At 34.7% G+C, this 17,109-nt stretch overlaps 1 protein-coding gene across 2 annotated transcripts; it reads left to right on the top strand.

Annotated features, from left to right (window-relative positions):
* Positions 1-527: 527 nt before the first annotated feature.
* On the top strand, positions 528-16,557 carry LOC104236554 (histone deacetylase 9). 2 transcript variants are annotated; one of them, XM_009790496.2, is made up of 14 exons: positions 528-791; positions 886-998; positions 1,096-1,213; positions 1,778-1,852; positions 1,927-2,146; positions 3,066-3,129; positions 4,653-4,745; positions 4,832-4,940; positions 5,077-5,126; positions 5,210-5,300; positions 14,907-14,977; positions 15,432-15,530; positions 16,015-16,081; positions 16,169-16,557. In XM_009790496.2, the coding sequence occupies exons 1-14, from the start codon at positions 755-757 to the stop codon at positions 16,252-16,254; spliced, it is 1,293 nt and encodes a 430-aa protein (XP_009788798.1). In that variant the 5' UTR covers positions 528-754; the 3' UTR covers positions 16,255-16,557. The 2 variants fall into 2 exon arrangements, with proteins under 2 accessions (XP_009788798.1, XP_070016938.1); XM_070160837.1 differs by lacking the exons at positions 528-791; positions 886-998; positions 1,096-1,213; positions 1,778-1,852; positions 1,927-2,146 and having other exon boundaries at positions 3,062-3,129; positions 4,570-4,745.
* The last annotated feature ends 552 nt before the right edge of the window (positions 16,558-17,109 follow it).

Genomic DNA, 17,109 nt, shown 5'->3' with positions numbered 1-17,109 from the left:
TAAGTTAAATATAAATTATTTTATAATAACCTAATATACATTTTTAATAATTTGTAGGTTTTTGGTAAATACATACTTAAATAGTGCAAGTAATATTTGAATAAGAAATACATATATCAAATTTTTTTTCTTTCTTAATGAAAAATAGACATTTAATTACGATAAGTTTGAGGTCCTAAAGTTAGAACCCAATAATTACGATGATTTAACAAGTTTGTGTTCTTTTTTTTTTCTAGAAAATTTAAGAAGAAGCAAAAACAATAATAATAAAAAATTCCATCGAGAAGAAGAAAAAAAAAGAAGATTAAAGGTTTAAGAACAATAAGCAAAATACACTAACATGTAGCCTTTCTCCACTAGGTTAGAATAATTCGTCATTTTATTAAGGACAATCACCGCCAACAATATTTGTTTTAATAGTTAAAGAATTAAATGCATATAAGGTCTTTTATTACACAACAATATAAGCTAACGGAGAGATTTCCCATCCAAAACATTACGAAGAAAAGCTAGTCTTGGAAAGAAAAGGGTGGAAATGGAGTGGGTTAGGACATTTAAAAATGGTTATTTAGGGATATAATAGTAAAATTATTGGTCAAGCTAAAAACTGCTCTTATAAAAACGCCCACGAATCGCCCGTTGTTCATTTCACAGCAATCGCCGACGGCAAGCCGGCAGACCTTTCCCGCCGGCAAAGTTGAAAGTTCCCGTAAGTCTCACTCTCCTCTCTACATAGAAATCATTCCTCTACAAAATGCGGTCCAAGGACAAAATCTCCTACTTCTACGACGGTACAGTTTTCTCTTCTTCCCAAACCCTAGGTCCTTTGCTCATTTTATATGCAAGCGTCGATGATCATTTACGTAAGCTGAAATTTTGTTACAGGCGATGTCGGAAGCGTGTACTTCGGTCCGAATCATCCAATGAAGCCGCACAGATTGTGTATGACTCATCATCTGGTTCTAGCTTATGGTCTTCACAACAAGATGGAAGTTTATGTTCGTAACTCTTTTGACTTTTCATTTCTTTTGTGTTTGTTGAAGTTTTTCGTATATATCTTTTTTGGTTTACCTTTTTTTTGATGGCAATGTGTAGAGGCCTCATAAAGCATATCCAGTGGAGCTAGCGCAGTTTCATTCAGCTGATTATGTTGAGTTCTTGAACCGAATTACCCCTGATACCCAGCACTTGTTCCCTAGTGAAATGGCTAGATGTAAGTTTTGAACTTTGACTTATTTCATCTCTTCTCCGTTAAAATATTATCTTTGAGCTGCATGCCTATTTGTTTTGCTGCTGTAGTACTACATTACTAGTCATTTTCCATGAAACAAACCCAACTCAACAACAGCAAATAGGCCTCAAAAACCCAATCCAGCGTCCATGTCACTCCACTTAGACCTGTCTGGTCTGAACATTAAAAAACTTAGGTTCTCTAACAAAGTTGTTTTCTAACTTTTATACAGGTGCAGTTACCAGCTAACTATTTTTTTTAAATATTATTATACATAAGGTAAGGGGAAATTGGGGGGGGGGGTAGGGGATTAGTGGGTTACAAGGTGCGGAATCGGACTCTCACTAATAAGGTGAAAGTGCAGATAGCCAAAACCAACTGGACTATTAAGATTCCCCTAGCAACTCACTATAAGATCAGATTTCAAACTAGAAACATTTCTTTATCTTTTCTAAGAACTACTATGCTTTTTAGCATATGCCATTTTAGCCAATTTATTTTGAGTAATGTGATGTTGAACTATTCCTAATGTTTGTTACTTATCAGATAATCTTGGAGAAGATTGCCCTGTATTTGACAACTTATTCGAGTTTTGCCAAATTTATGCTGGTGGAACAATAGGTAAACTTGACATTGATAGCGTGGTATTTCCCTTGAAGTCTCATATTCACTCTCTAACAAACATTTGCTGGCAGATGCTGCACGCAGGTTGAATAATCAGCTTTGTGACATTGCTATAAATTGGGCTGGTGGATTGCATCATGCTAAGAAATGTGCTGCTTCAGGATTTTGCTATATAAATGACCTAGTTCTGGGAATATTGGAGCTACTGAAGTATCATGCGAGGGTGCTATATATTGATATTGATGTGCATCACGGTGATGGTGTAGAAGAGGCCTTTTATTTCACTGACAGGTGGGATTACTTTTTTATATAAGTACTGTCAGGTGACATTACTTTCTGTAGTTTTTGTCGAAACATTTTTGTTTTCAACTTCTGCGGTCGCTTTCTTTGTCGTTTGGAGCTAGTGTCAAACTTGAGGATAAATGATAAACCCAGATGAAACTGTAAAGTAGTAGCTATGAATCTACCTGTGACTCCAAGTAGCCAAATGTCGACGAACTTCTCCGGAGTGAAATCTGTAGAGAAGTTTTTTTTTCTTAACTATATTACTATACCGTAGATGGGGCCTCAGAAGTATTTTAAACTTACCTTCATATTACTTATCTTGTGTCACACCTACAAATAAATTAGAACTTCAACTTCACATTTCACTTGATTATTAAATTGCTTATTTACTCAGTAGCTGTGAGTATGCAACTTCCACCTAGACACCAGTTAAATACTTTAGCATTGAAAGATTGTCGTTGCAATATTTCACTTGATTGTTGAATTGCTTGTTTATTCAGTAGCTGGGAATATGCGCTTTCCACCTAGGCATCAGTTGAATACTTTGAGTATTGACAGATTGTGGTTTCCAACTGTTTGATTTGTTCACTTAATGCACAGTTTGAACATTTCTTTTTGATTGTTAATGCACAGTTTGAACATTTTTGTTTGAAATGATTTCTGCTTGCTAATATGTTCTTTTGCTTTGACATTTTTACTCAAAATGTTAGTGTTAAACTTTCTAGATTCATATATTTGTAAGTGCATTAATGCTTTGGTAGGTGCTCATTAAAGGACAGCCTTATATAATCTTTTTGGTGTAGAAAGTGCACTCTTTCTCATGAGGTGTTTCTACTAGAGATAAATATTTGCAAAGTTTACTGCAATCTAAGATGTTACACATCTGCGGGAATCTTTAAGTTTCTAATGTTAGGGCTCTTTGCAGGGTTATGACAGTTAGTTTCCACAAGTATGGAGATAAGTTCTTTCCTGGAACTGGTGATATGAAGGTACTCTTATCTTCACAGTTTATTCTTCTTTTTGTTGTCTAGATTTTCTTTGAACTTTGACAGTCGAACGTGAGCTAATATTATGCGGGTTCATTTGAATTTTGTTGACTTTTTCGTGCTATTTTGTTACTTCCGTTACTCCAAGTACTTGTCTTGGTGGGAGCAAGCAGGCCCTGTGATAAGTAGAGGCAAGAGAAAAATGATCCAAACACCACTATTTATAAAAAAATTACTTCCTCCATTTCAAAGAGATTACCTAGTTTAGATATCAGTACTTAGGATAACTTAGGAGAAGAATCTTTGAACTGTCAAAAAGTGAAATAGTTAAACGGATTTATATCTCAATACTTATAGAGAAAAAGGGGGATTTATATCTCAAAGGTGTGCCTAGCACAGTCAAAAGAACTTGAGTAACAACCTCGGGGATGCAGGTTTGGATCCTAATAAAAGGGGACACTAAAGATGAGACAAGACGAATTATCTATGTGTGCCTTAGCCTTGATGGTTGTACTGATTGGAGGTATCTTGTACCCTGTGGATGTCGAGGTGTGTGAAAACTGGTTCAGACAACTACATTATTAAAAAGGATGTCGTTTCAAATTCAAGAAATATCGTAGTTAGCATGTATTAGTTTGATAGCTTGGGTTTTCCTTCCAGAAAAAAAGGTGACATTATTTGTGGTGGGCAAGAGAAGTAAAGTAGGTCAAATGTTTTATGGTGAAGGAAGAGTTGCTAAAAAACATTAGGTAGCTTGTCATTAGAGTGTTAAAGGTAAAAAGTTTCAAAGTAGCTATTCCGATTTTTGGGAAACTCAGCCATTTAGAGAAATGAGTAAAGAAAATGAGAATAATTGATAAGGAAATTAGATCAAATAAAAAGGAGGAAGGGGAGGTGGTGTACATTATGGTTGACCTCTTGGAATGAAAAATCAATCGTTGATATCATTAGAAGCTTAGAGCTAATCTAAGGTTTGAAAGCAGAGAAAAGGTTGAATCCTGTCAAGGTGTGTAGCTCTGTGTACACCTTGTATGCAGGATTATTTTGCCTCCGCATTAATAAAACTATCAGTTCATTCAAAAATTCTGAAGTTATGTAGCTTTTATGTCATCGTTCATGCCAAACTTCCCATTATTATAAGTTGCTCGGTTATGCCTTGTTGTGTACTGCTGTTTGAGTGAAGTTCCACCCCTTTGTGCTATCATAAAGTGCTAAAGAAGGGAAGATTAGAAAAATGGAACATTTGTTTTACTTAGGTTTGACCAGCAGAGTTTGTCTGCAAATGTCAAATTCTTAAACCAATAACTAACATGACTTTTTCTTGAGAAAGCACATGTGCTGCCTTTCAGTAATGGGAAGAGTTTGATAATATGGAATCATTTTTGTATTACATGTGCGTCTAAAGTTTATGTTTGCTCTTGATGATGTAAATTCATCATTCAGGATGAAACTTCTACCCCTTGCATTCAGAGAAGACCCCTCTTATGAACACCATTAGCTATGCTAATTGTGGTTTCATTCTGAAGGATACAGGGGAAAGAGATGGAAGATTCTATTCCATAAATGTGCCTCTCAAGGATGGAATAGATGATGGCATCTTCACTCGACTCTTCAAAACAGTAAGTCGTGAAGAAAGTTTTCTGCAATATTAGTTTTACTGTGTTCTGTTGATTTATTAAAGCTTTTGGAACATGCCATTTGATAGATTATTGCAAAGGTTGTGGAAACATATTCACCTGGTGCGATAGTTCTGCAATGTGGGGCAGATTCACTAGCTGGTGACCGTCTGGGCTGCTTCAACCTCTCCATTGATGGTGCTATTCTACTTGTAATTGGAAAATCTTATTTTAAACACTTTTCAGCATTGTAGTTCAATCTCACTATTCAGCTCTTGGTGGGATTTGCTCTGTTGATTTTAAATCTATATTGGTCAATGGATGCTTCTTACAGGGCATGCTGAATGCGTAAGGTTTGTGAAGAAATTTAATTTGCCATTGCTGGTGGGTGTTTCTAAAATCAAAATTTCATTTCTGGTTCATAACATGTTACTGGTCTCTGTTTAACTGCACGGGACCTTTTGCAGGTAACTGGAGGTGGGGGATACACAAAAGAGAATGTTGCCCGATGTTGGGCACTGGAAACTGGAGTTCTTTTAGACACAGAACTTCCTAATGGTATGTTGAGCAGACTTCTATTTTGTGTGATGCATTCACACTGCTTCTTATTCTTGTTTCAGTAATTTCTCGTGACTGTCAACAGCTTAGTTAGGATGCAAAATGCAAAAATGTTTTACTCCTTTTTGTGCTTATGCAACAGGGAATACTGGTTTACAGGTCTCCTTGGCATTAAGTTTTAGTTATTATTGTTCCACTTGCATTATGTCAATTATCCGAAAATTCTTCTAACCAGGCTAGAGACTTGTATGCAGGTATAGGAATAAGTATGAGATTTAGTACCTCTGGTTTTAGAAAACTGAGAACTCATAATTAAAAGACCAATTATCTATAAGCAAAGTAGTACTGGAATGATTTGGACTTGAATGGAGCAGAATGTTTATAGCTCTAACTGGCTGTGAGCATTGGAATCGCTTTACCGAGCAGACAGAAGAGAGGAAATTTTTAGTCCAGGTTTGAGCTAGATAGTTGACTGATGTTCACTATAGCACTATCTGACCGTGAAGGTAAATCTGTCGTACCGTGAATTCCATCCCAATTGTAGATGCAAGTCATATAGCCAACCCCAACTTTTTTTGGATGTGAGGGGTAGTTGATTGATATATTAATTGATTGAACATGGTTCTAAGAACAGATCTGTTGCCTGATGTATTTGAGTTATTGGTTTAACTTACCCAGTTTCCCAAAGTGCTGAACTGTTTTGTAGGCTTACTCTTCCTTTCCGTAGTACGTAACAAATCCTTTTTTTTTTCCTTTTTTTTGAGTTATTAAGAAAATTTAACTGGTTAACTATCATGGACACGAATATTAAGTAAACTGCTTTGACACCAATCATTTAGCACTTCCGGATGGATTCATCAGCCACTTGGTAGCTTTGTCTTTGGCAATTGTTCATCGAAAACAGAAAGAAAGGGTGGATTGGTCTTCTAACACTGAATCGATCTTGTGTGTGCGAATTATAAAACCTTTTATTACTTTCAACCATTCACGTTACTGTTTGGTCAAAGTTGTCACATTATGACTAGATAAAATCTCGCGAGGTTACATTGCCTTAAGAAGACTGGAGCTAAGGAATTAAGGGATTTTAGGCCTACAAGTTTGATAGGCAGCTTTTATAAGCAGCTTTCAAAGGTTCTAACAGAGAGACTCAAAAGGGTGATAGATAAACTGGTGGATGCACAACAGATGGTTTTTATCAAAGGAAGACAAATAATGGATGTTGTTCTAAACTTCTAATAGCTAATGAAGCAGTAGATTCAAGAACTAAACAAGAAAAGCCAGGAATTATGTAAGGCATACGATCATGTCAATTGGAGATTCTTGCTGAAAATGTTGGAACTAATGGGTTTTGGGAAGAAATAGATCAACTGAGTGAGTTTTTGTATTTCTTCAGTAAAATTCTCTATTCTCATTAATGGGTCCCCTGAAGGCTTCTTCCCTGTGTTGCACACAGAGGTTTAAGACAAGGAGATCCCTTTATCTCCTTTTCTTTTCATAATAGTCATGGAAGGTTTGATCAATATGGTCAAAACTGTAAAAATCAATGGATGGATTAAAGGCTTTGAGGTAGCAAGAATTGGAAACAACAACTTGGAGATTACACATCTTCAATATGCTGATGACACCTTAATTTTTGTGATGCAAAAGAGGAGCAGTTGAGATATTTTAGAATTATCTTGGTTTTGTTCGAAGGTATCTCAGGATTGCACATCAATTGGAAAAAGAGCCACCTTTTTCCAATTAATGTAGTACCTAAGATGGAGCAACTGCCACTGTTATTGGGAGGTATGATCCCTTCCTGCTATCTATCTTGGCATGCCTCTAGGTGCCAAGTCTAAGTCCAAGGAGATATGGAACACAATCATTGAAAAATGTGAGAATAAGTTATCCAGATGGAATTACAATATCTATGTATGGGAGGAAGGCTGATTTTGATCAATTCAGCACTTGACTAACGTCCTACGTATATGATATCACTTTTTCCTATACCTGAAAGTGTCATTCAGAGACTGGATAAACAAGATTTTTTTTTTGTCAAGGAAACAAAGAAAAAAGGGTGTTTCATTTAGTGAAATGGAAATCTCTCATTATTGGCAAAGATAAAGGTGGGTTAGGCATCAAAAATTTGAAGAATCAAAGCAAGGCCCTTAAGATGAAGTGGTTATGAAGATTCTCTCAAGAACCTCAAACTTTATGGAGTAATGTCATTAAAGCTAAATATGGAGAAGAAAACAATTGGGTATCAAACGAAGTCGGCACAACATGTTGGGTCAGTTTATAGAGATCTATTAGAACACTTTGGCCTACAATGAAGAGCCAATCCCACATCAAAGTGAAAAATGGCTAAGTTGTTCTGACACGAGTGCGGGTGTCCGAAATGGGTGCGGATCTAGAGGTCGGATCCTTTGAGATGTAAATATTAAGATTTGGGGATATGGATCCTAGAACCGACACGGGGGCGGGGATTCGGCTAAAAATAATTCAAAAATAAAAATAAAAATATCTCTAAATTATGAGAATTTATGTGGAATACTTACCTATAGCTTGTAAAGTGTGGATTTCTTTTTTATTCTCAAGTTGTAGGCGCGATTTTTTGATTTTCTTCCATTCTCAGATTCTCCTACAAGTTACATAAAGTATATTAAAACATAATAGATATCATATAAATACATAAGTAAAAGAGTTAGATATATAAAGATAAATAAAATATACCTTTTAGGCTTTTACTGCTTTTGTCAAAGAACTTGACCTTGACATGAACATAGAGGATAAAAGATGTAAGTATCATTTAACAATTAGCTTTTCTCTCACAAGTCACAAATTATGAAGAGTTAAAGTCAATCAAAATAAGCATGAACACTAAAAAGGCAAAAATAAACTACAATTGCAATCACTATCCGAGCATTTCCCATACAAAATTACACTAACATTGAACTATATAAACTAATAAAAAGTAGGAGAAGATAACTATTAAGTTTTAGTATTTGAACAATAACATTTAGCATTCTTCCTCAATATATTCAAGATCAAGTTCTTGCACATCTTCAATCTTTTCTTCAAAGATGACTCCTAGTTGAGGTTCATCTATTGATAAGTCAAGTAGATCATTGGTGGCATCATCAACATCAAAACAATCTCCACCTAAAGCAAAATTAAATAAAGATGATTTAAAAATTAAAAAAAATACTAAAGGAAATATAAATTCAAGAAAACATAGATTATAGACATTCTCACATCCCAATACTTGCTTGAGCCACTTGTATATCTCGTTTTTTTTTAACGAGAGAGCAAGCGAAGATTGTAGTGCACAAAAACTAGATCTTAGGCTCTTGAAGCCTCTAACTTGTTTCTTTTGATGCTATATATCAACGAATAGGTGCTCTAATTCCTTTCGTAACAAGAAGAAGCCGGTTGTGAAAGCAATTTGTAAGCCAATCTTTGCAAAAATGGAGCCTTTACACCATGGTTAGCCCACCAAGTTAGAGGCTCCTCATAGATCATAGCCTCAACCACATGAGGCTCACTCAAGAAACCATTCCCACTTGCAAATGCTCCATACTCCAAAGACGCTTGTTTTAGATCATTTGAATCTTTAAAGTATCTTTGAAAGTATTTAACTCTATTTAAGGAAATATCTCTATCCTCATTGGGAGCAAGCTTTCGAACCCCATTGCCTTCCCCTTTAAGCCATGATTCATGGTAGTATTTTGGTACCAAAGAATGTGCCATACAATGTAAAGGGGTGTTACTCTTATTCCACCTAGCAACAAAAATTTCTTGAATTGTATCAAAAAAGTTCGATTGCCCGATAATAAGATCCTTTCCCTCTTGTTCAAAGATCTTTCACCTTTTCGATCATTGTATCCCACATATTATAAACAAGATGCAACTTTGAAGCATCAAGATCAGCACTTCTAAGCATAGACACAATTGGTTTTGTAAACTTTAAAAAGTACTCAATCTTATCCCACCATTCGTCATTCATTACAAGGGATTTAATTTCACGCGTTTTAGCTTCAATCACTTCATCTCCCTTATAATTTCTCCAATCATCATCCACTACCATTCTTTCCAAAGATGCTTTCGCTTGATGAACACGACTAGTCATTACAACATGAGAATCAAATCTCGTTTCGGCAACTTTCAACAAATACCATGCCAAATGCTTTTGAAAAAGAGCATGAGCCATATCATGATTCAATACAAAAATTTTCAAGTTACTAACTTCACCAATCAAATCTAAAATCCATTTGCAATTTATAAATTGAGTTGATTTTCTGGAAGGTTGGCACATACTTTTTAGTGCAAGGTTCAAACAATGAACAACACATGGTGTCCAAAATATATGTGGCAAAGTTTGCTCAATCGTAGAACCGGCAAGCTTCATATTACTTGCATTATTGGTGATAACTTGAACAACATTACTTGCACCAACCTCTTCAATTGATTTAATGAACAAATTAGCTATATATTCGCCCCCCTTCACAATGCCACTTGAATTGATTGATTTTAAAAATATTGGACCACCACTAGAAGCCGCCATTATGTTTATCAATGGTCGCCTCTTAATATTGGACCATCCATCAGAACAAATAGACAACCCTTTTCTTTTCCATGCATCCTTAATAGGTTGCAATTTTCTATCAATATGAGCTTTTTCTTGAGCTAAAAGAGTAGTTCTTAACCTATTGTACGTTGGCGGAACATAATCGGGCATAGAAGTCTTTGCCAAAAAACTCTGAATACTTTCTAAAATAAGGAGACTTCGCAAAGTTAAAAGATAAACCTGAAGCGTAGAACGTACGAGCTGCCATTTTCTCGGCAATGTTTCTATTCTCAATGTTAAACGATTTCTCTAGAGCTCCAACATTTGAACCTTTTCTCTTTTTAAAATGCGATAAATCTGACCCTTCAGGAAGAGATATGTAATATGATTTTTTCCTCGCATCAAGTTGTACAAATGCTTTTTTATTTTCAGCTTCTTCGTGTTTTTGCTTCAAAGCTTCACAAACTTCTCTACTTATCGCTTTACATATTTGAACACCTTGACCATGGATTTTTAACAAATGAGCTTTGACTTTAGAATATGATCCCGGAACTCTTTTGTTACAATAGTTATATGACCATATTCTATTTCCACCACCATTTAAGTGAAAGAACTTTGACATGGTTCTAAAGTATTTTATCATTAAAGGCGGAGCCTACACTTTTTATTGGCTTTAACAAACCTTTCCCCTTTTGATTTGCTGTTGAGGAGGTAGAAGAAGACATTTTTGAGAGGTAAAGAAAATGGTAAAGAAGAAGATGAAGATGCAACACAATGGCAGACGGCAGTAGCGTTTGGAGGGAGTTTGTTTGGTGAGGAAAAGACTCTTGAAAGGAAATTAAGTTTTCTTGTGGCTATAATGCTGCTTTTGTACTTTTTGAGGGAAATCCAACAATGGGATGAACTTCTAGTCAGAAGCATTTCATGCTAAATATGTTACCAGTTCATTTTAATTCTTATTTATAATAGACTAATAGATGCTTTAGTAGTCTAACATATACAATAATGTTTAAATAGGTACTAACAACTAACATATCTATTAGTCTATTATAAATAAGAATTAAAATGAACTGGTAACATATTTAGCATTAAATGCTTCTGACTTGAAGTTCATCCCCTCGGTTGGATTTCCCTAAAAAGTACAAAAGCAACATTATAGCCATAATGCTACTTAATTTCCTTTCAAAAGTCTTTTCCTCACCAAACAAACTCCCTCCAAACGCTACTGCCGTCTGCCATTGTGCTGCATCTTCATCGTGTATATATATATATACGAAATAAATGTCTAACACGTTTGATTGATTAATGTGATTTGTTTGAGAACTAAATATATCGTAATGTCTTATTAATGGTTAACTAGATAAAGTTAAGTTGTAGCCCTAAAGAAATATGTGATTATACTTTGTGCAATTCGTTATATCAAAACTTATACTATTAAATGAGATTTTTACCCACTTGCTTTTATCATTTTAATTTGAAAATATTTTTTAGTTTTAATAGAAATATAATTATTAATCAAACTCCAAACCTTAAACCTCAAAACTCAAACCCCTAAACTAAAACCTCAAACCCCAAAATCATATAACCTTATACATTGTTTTAATTACATATGATAGTGTTTATATTTTATTATCGGGTAAACTAGTCAGATAAAGTCAATCGTTAGTTTTAGTTAAATATATAATTACATTGCAAGTATTTCGATAGTTTAGAACTTGTATTGATAGAAAGAATTAAATGATCTAACAAGATGAGATCCCTAATATGATAGTGGATATATCTTATTATCGGTTAAATTAGTCAGATAATGTCACCTGTTATTTTCGATTAAATATATAGTTACATTTCAAGGATATCAAAAGTTCAACACTTGTATTCATAGGTAGAATCAAATGATCTGACAAAAATCCCTAATATAATAGTGTATATATCTTGTTATCGGTCAAATTAGTCAGATAAAGTCAATTGATATTTCCAATCAAACATATAATTAGATTTCAAGTATTTCGATAACTCTAATTCTTGATTTAGTTTCTAAATCCGCGATTATTCTTCTTTGTCATTTTTCTAAATTATTTTAGTTCATTGTCAAATCATGTGATTTATAACTAGCCTTAAAATATGTGTCACAACATAGCATATAATGGAGAACAAAAGGGTCAATTTTATTATGTACAATTTATAAATTTGCCTGGGCTTCGCGCGATCATAATTTGTCAAAAATTAATATGCTAATAATTAGAATCAAACAATCTAACAAGAAAAGTTTCCTACTCTAGTCGATTAATTTGTTGGAAAGCTATATAAGCTTAACCATTAATAATTAATTATATTTCAAGTATTTCGATAGCTCAATATTAATTGGTGGTCCTAATCAAATATACTATAACAATACAAATAATTCTAATTTACTTTAACTAATATAAATTAAGTGTTCTTAAATGCTCTAATTCTTGATTTAGTTTCTAAATTCGCGATTATTCTTCTTTGTCATTTTTCTAAATTATTTTAGTTCATTGTCAAATCATGTGATTTATAACTAGCCTTAAAATATGTGTCACAACATAGCATATAATGGAGAACAAAAGGGTCAATTTTATTATGTACAATTTATAAATTTGCCTGGGCTTCACGCGATCATAATTTGTCAAAAATTAATATGCTAATAATTAGAATCAAACAATCTAACAAGAAGAGTTTCCTACTCTAGTCGATTAATTTGTTGGAAAGCTATATAAGCTTAACCATTAATAATTAATTATATTTCAAGTATTTCGATAGCTCAATATTAATTGGTGGTCCTAATCAAATATACTATAACAATACAAATAATTCTAATTTACTTTAACTAATATAAATTAAGTGTTCTTAAATGCTCTAATTCTTGATTTAGTTTCTAAATTCGCGATTATTCTTCTTTGTCATTTTTCTAAATTATTTTAGTTCATTGTCAAATCATGTGATTTATAACTAGCCTTAAAATATGTGTCACAACATAGCATATAATGGAGAACAAAAGGGTCAATTTTATTATGTACAATTTATAAATTTGCCTGGGCTTCGCGCGATCATAATTTGTCAAAAATTAATATGCTAATAATTAATTTAGATATTTTCCCTCTTTTCTATGAGGAAAAAACATTTATAAGTAGTATAATTAGGTTAATTAATCAAATTTGTTTATTTAGAGTATATACTTATTTGTAATATCTATGAAGTTTACTCAAATTAAAAATGTGTGCCTTTAAAGCATAAAAAAAGAAAGTTTAGTTTACAATTAAATAATTGTTTATTATTTTGATTAAAACTCTAATTGTTTTTGGCATAATTAAAACTCTATTTTTTTAAAACTTAAAACTCTTGAACATAGTATATGTAATGCTTATCTCATAAACTAACGTGGCAGAATATTAGCAAAGATTGACATTAACAAAGTGGTCAATTCCTAATTAGTCTCTAAGTCTTCTTCATCCGTTCTCTCTGCAGTCGCCTCTTCTTCTTTCCTTCCCTGAATCTTCTTCCCCAACAAAACCTTTTCCATGTCTCTATTTTTTCCTAGTACAAGACGACCCATTTGAGCCCTTCCCAATAAGCCTCAGTCCAGTAGTCCACCACCCATCTTCAGCTTCTCTGCACTAAAAAAATGCTTGAGCTCTTGATTTCAGAAACCTGCAGCATGAACAAGAAGATTGACCAAGACAAAAAGCTTCAAAGGAGACAAAAGGATTGGTATAAATTACTATATAGCAGCGAAATTGATGGTACCTCATTTCCCATCTCTTCAAATCTTTACTTGGGGAAATCATTCTCAAAATTTTCCCCAAAATTTTGGTCAACGCACCCGATCTTGTCTGACCGGATCCGACACAAATCCCACACCCTTGCCCGTATCAGTGTAATGTCGACACGGGTACGGCGCCCAAATTGCCGTGTCCGAGCAACTTAGGAAAATGGTACCAAAACCTCCTTCTGGAAGGATAACTGGTTGGGAACTAACTGGTTGGGATCTGGAAGTTTGATGGAACTCTTCCTTATATGTATGGCTTAGCTCAACACCAACAAAAGACAATAGCTGAAATGTGGGCTCCTCAAGGTTGGGATCTGATACTTAGAAGAATGCTGAATGATTGGGAACTGACTAGATTGACTGAGTTGTACTAGCAACTAGAAGTCTTCAAAGGCCTTCAGAATGGAATGGATTCACTCTGGTGGAAGGGCCACATCAAAGGCATCTATAAGGTGAATGTTGCATACAAGTTTCTTAATCACACTAATCTACAGATTACTAATTGGCCAAGGTAGCATATTTGGAAAGTCAAGATACCCTACAAGGTATCTTGTTTCACTTGGTTACTAGCAAAAGAGGCAGTTCTGACCCAGGATTCATAAAAAGAGGGATCCCACTGTGCTCTAGGTGCTTTCTATGTGGGGAAACAGTTGAGATCAGTTAGCCATCTATTTTTACACTCTAGGATTACAAATCAACTATGGAAGATATTTATTAATTTCAGAGGTATCTCATGGACAATGCCCTCTAAGATTACTGAAGTGCTTACCAGTTGGGATGAAGCTGGAAACAGAGATAGATGGAGGACTGTGCCTCCATGTATATGATGGACAATCTTTGAAGACAGTAGCAATTTAGTGTAGAAGATCAAATTGAATTGTGTTCTTTTTTATTTTTGGTGTAAACAGAAGTGCCCAGAAGATGCTATGTCAATCCTAGAAGTTTTAGAATACTGCTAGGATCGTAGATCAGTAATTCTTTCCTTTTGTTCACTTGTAAATATGGTTTCAGTACATATATTATATATTAATACACACAAATGGTACCATCTTAAAAAAAAAAAAGAAAAGTCCCGCGAGGTTTATGTGGACTCTGGAGTTTCTGAAATTTGACTCCTTGCTTTGGGTTTGTGATGTTTAACATTGAATTCAACTTTGAATGAGATTGGTAAAATATCAGCTTATACGATGTTATTGGGGATGAGCTGAATGTTTTATATTCTTTATTATAGAGAGGCTTGTTTGACTAATTAATTGTATACTTCATCTTGCAGAAATTCCAGATAATGATTACATCAAATATTTTGGCCCTGATTATTCATTGAAGCTTCCTGGCGGGCACATAGTAAGTTGAAGTATTTTGTTGTTTTTTTCCTTAAACAACACGTCCTCATCTTACTCAAGGTTTGCAGTATTTTTTCCAGTTAGATTGGCACACCATAGTTGTATTAACCATAAGATGACCAGATCGCTTGATCCTTTGGGCCATGTCTCATTGAGCTTTTTCAAGTAGTAAAAAGGGATAAGCCCTTAGGGGTTAACTCAACTGGCAAAGGTTTAGGGATTTGTGTCTTAGGTTGCAAGTTTGAGTCTTGTGCCAAGCGAACTACGTCCAGTATTTAAGTGGAGAAGAATAGAGGGGCGGACCCATCATCCCCGAGTTTTGAAGGCTGTGGTTGGAGATGTGGTTGGCCCATCATCTCCGGATGGACTTCTCGGTCATAAAAAGAAAATGGTAAAAAAGGATAACAAATTAGCATCGTAATCTTGCTCAACTTGTTGTTTCATTGATTGAACAGGAGAACTTGAATAGCAAATCATACATTGGCACCATAAAGATGCAAGTTATGGAAAATCTTCGTTGCATCCAGCATGCTCCTGGTGTACAAATGCAAGAAGTAAGTCAAGTGCATCTTTTATAATTTCGGTTGCCACTAATCAAGAACGCATAATTACATGTGTTTGTTTTTACGTAGTTGCATGCTATATTTTGTGTTTATATGACTTGAGCAATTTGCACAGTTAAAGGGTTGTTTATTGTCGGTTTTTGTTTGGATTGCCGTGGCATTGCACTTGAGATACATTTTGCCCTTGAAAGTGATTGCCTCTTGACGACTTATGTTGATCATCCTTCCTTTGAAAATACACAATCATGTAAAAGGGAAGTTTCAGCTTCTACTGTGGTTCTACAATCATTCATACAATCATTGTGAGAATGCTTCTCCAATGCATAAAAAAAGAGCAACCTGCATTTGCTATGTGCTGTAACTCTCATCAAAAGCGCGTGGAATAGATCTAACCATGATTGTGATGGATGCCTGAAGGAATCTGGGGAAAAAATAGTGACTTGCATGGAGTCTGAAAACCTTCATATTTTTGTAGGTACCACCCGACTTCTATATTCCTGATTTTGATGAAGATGAGCAAAATCCAGACGAGCGTGTGGATCGTAAGTAGAAATGTGACTTTAAGCACATAACATGCTCAAATTCGGAACTATTGTGATCTAACACTTTACCCTGCCTTGTATTCACAGAGCACACCCAAGATAAGCATATTCAGCGTGACGATGAATATTATGAGGGCGACCATGACAATGATAACCACATGGATGATGCTTAAATACTAGAGTATGATGTAGTTAGTTTCCCCTATGTGTCCATTCTTTTGTCTATTATAGAAAAGGCAATACAGAACTTTAGTTTATTGCCTCATGTTGATTCTGCATTTAAGTTCCCCCTCACGTAAAATATACTGGATGTGATAGGATTTTAATTGTATCGTTGCAGCTATAGTCTTTGTTGGGTTTAGATTGTCAATGGAGGTATATGCTCTTAACTCCGTTTGAGAGGCTGTCTTGAATAAGTAAACGGTGTTATGGCATGGTAAGTTGTGAATATGCAGTACTTTTATTAGCTCCTTAAAGGATTATGGTTTTCACAATCTGATTAAAAATGATACACCAGTGATTTGCTGCTTACAGTTTAATAATATCTTTATTTCAGTCTACCACTTATTAGAGGATTCATGATCCAAAGATTTGAAGCTATGAATGGAAATCTAATGTCTTATTAAGCTTGGCTTTGCACAAGATTCAAAATCGGCTTATTCTCAGTTACGTTATTGCAGTGCTATAGATTTCATATGACACACAACATAGCGACTTTGATATAATCTATGTTGTCATTGGTGCCTAGTGGTAGCTTTACCCGAACCCCAACTTTTTATATTTGTTCTTAATATTTACCGAAAAGAAAGGAAAAAAGAGATAACATAAGATGTCAGCAACGAGATTTGCAACAGATGTTAATCACTTTACATCCAAATGTAGCTCTGTCATTGACACAATTGCCACCTAAAAGGATCTGCAGCTTTTCATATTTCTGTTAAGCGGTTGTTATACAAGAAAATAGTTGCCTGCTGCCTCTTGGATATAATGTGCTCTATAGGGACTAAATCCTAGGCCCTAAACCCTAA

Source organism: Nicotiana sylvestris, chromosome 11, assembly GCF_000393655.2.
Source record: "Nicotiana sylvestris chromosome 11, ASM39365v2, whole genome shotgun sequence".
Classification (NCBI taxonomy): Eukaryota; Viridiplantae; Streptophyta; class Magnoliopsida; order Solanales; family Solanaceae; genus Nicotiana; species Nicotiana sylvestris.
Note: the sequence above shows the minus strand (reverse complement) of the source record. Positions and strands in the feature narration are given on the sequence as shown.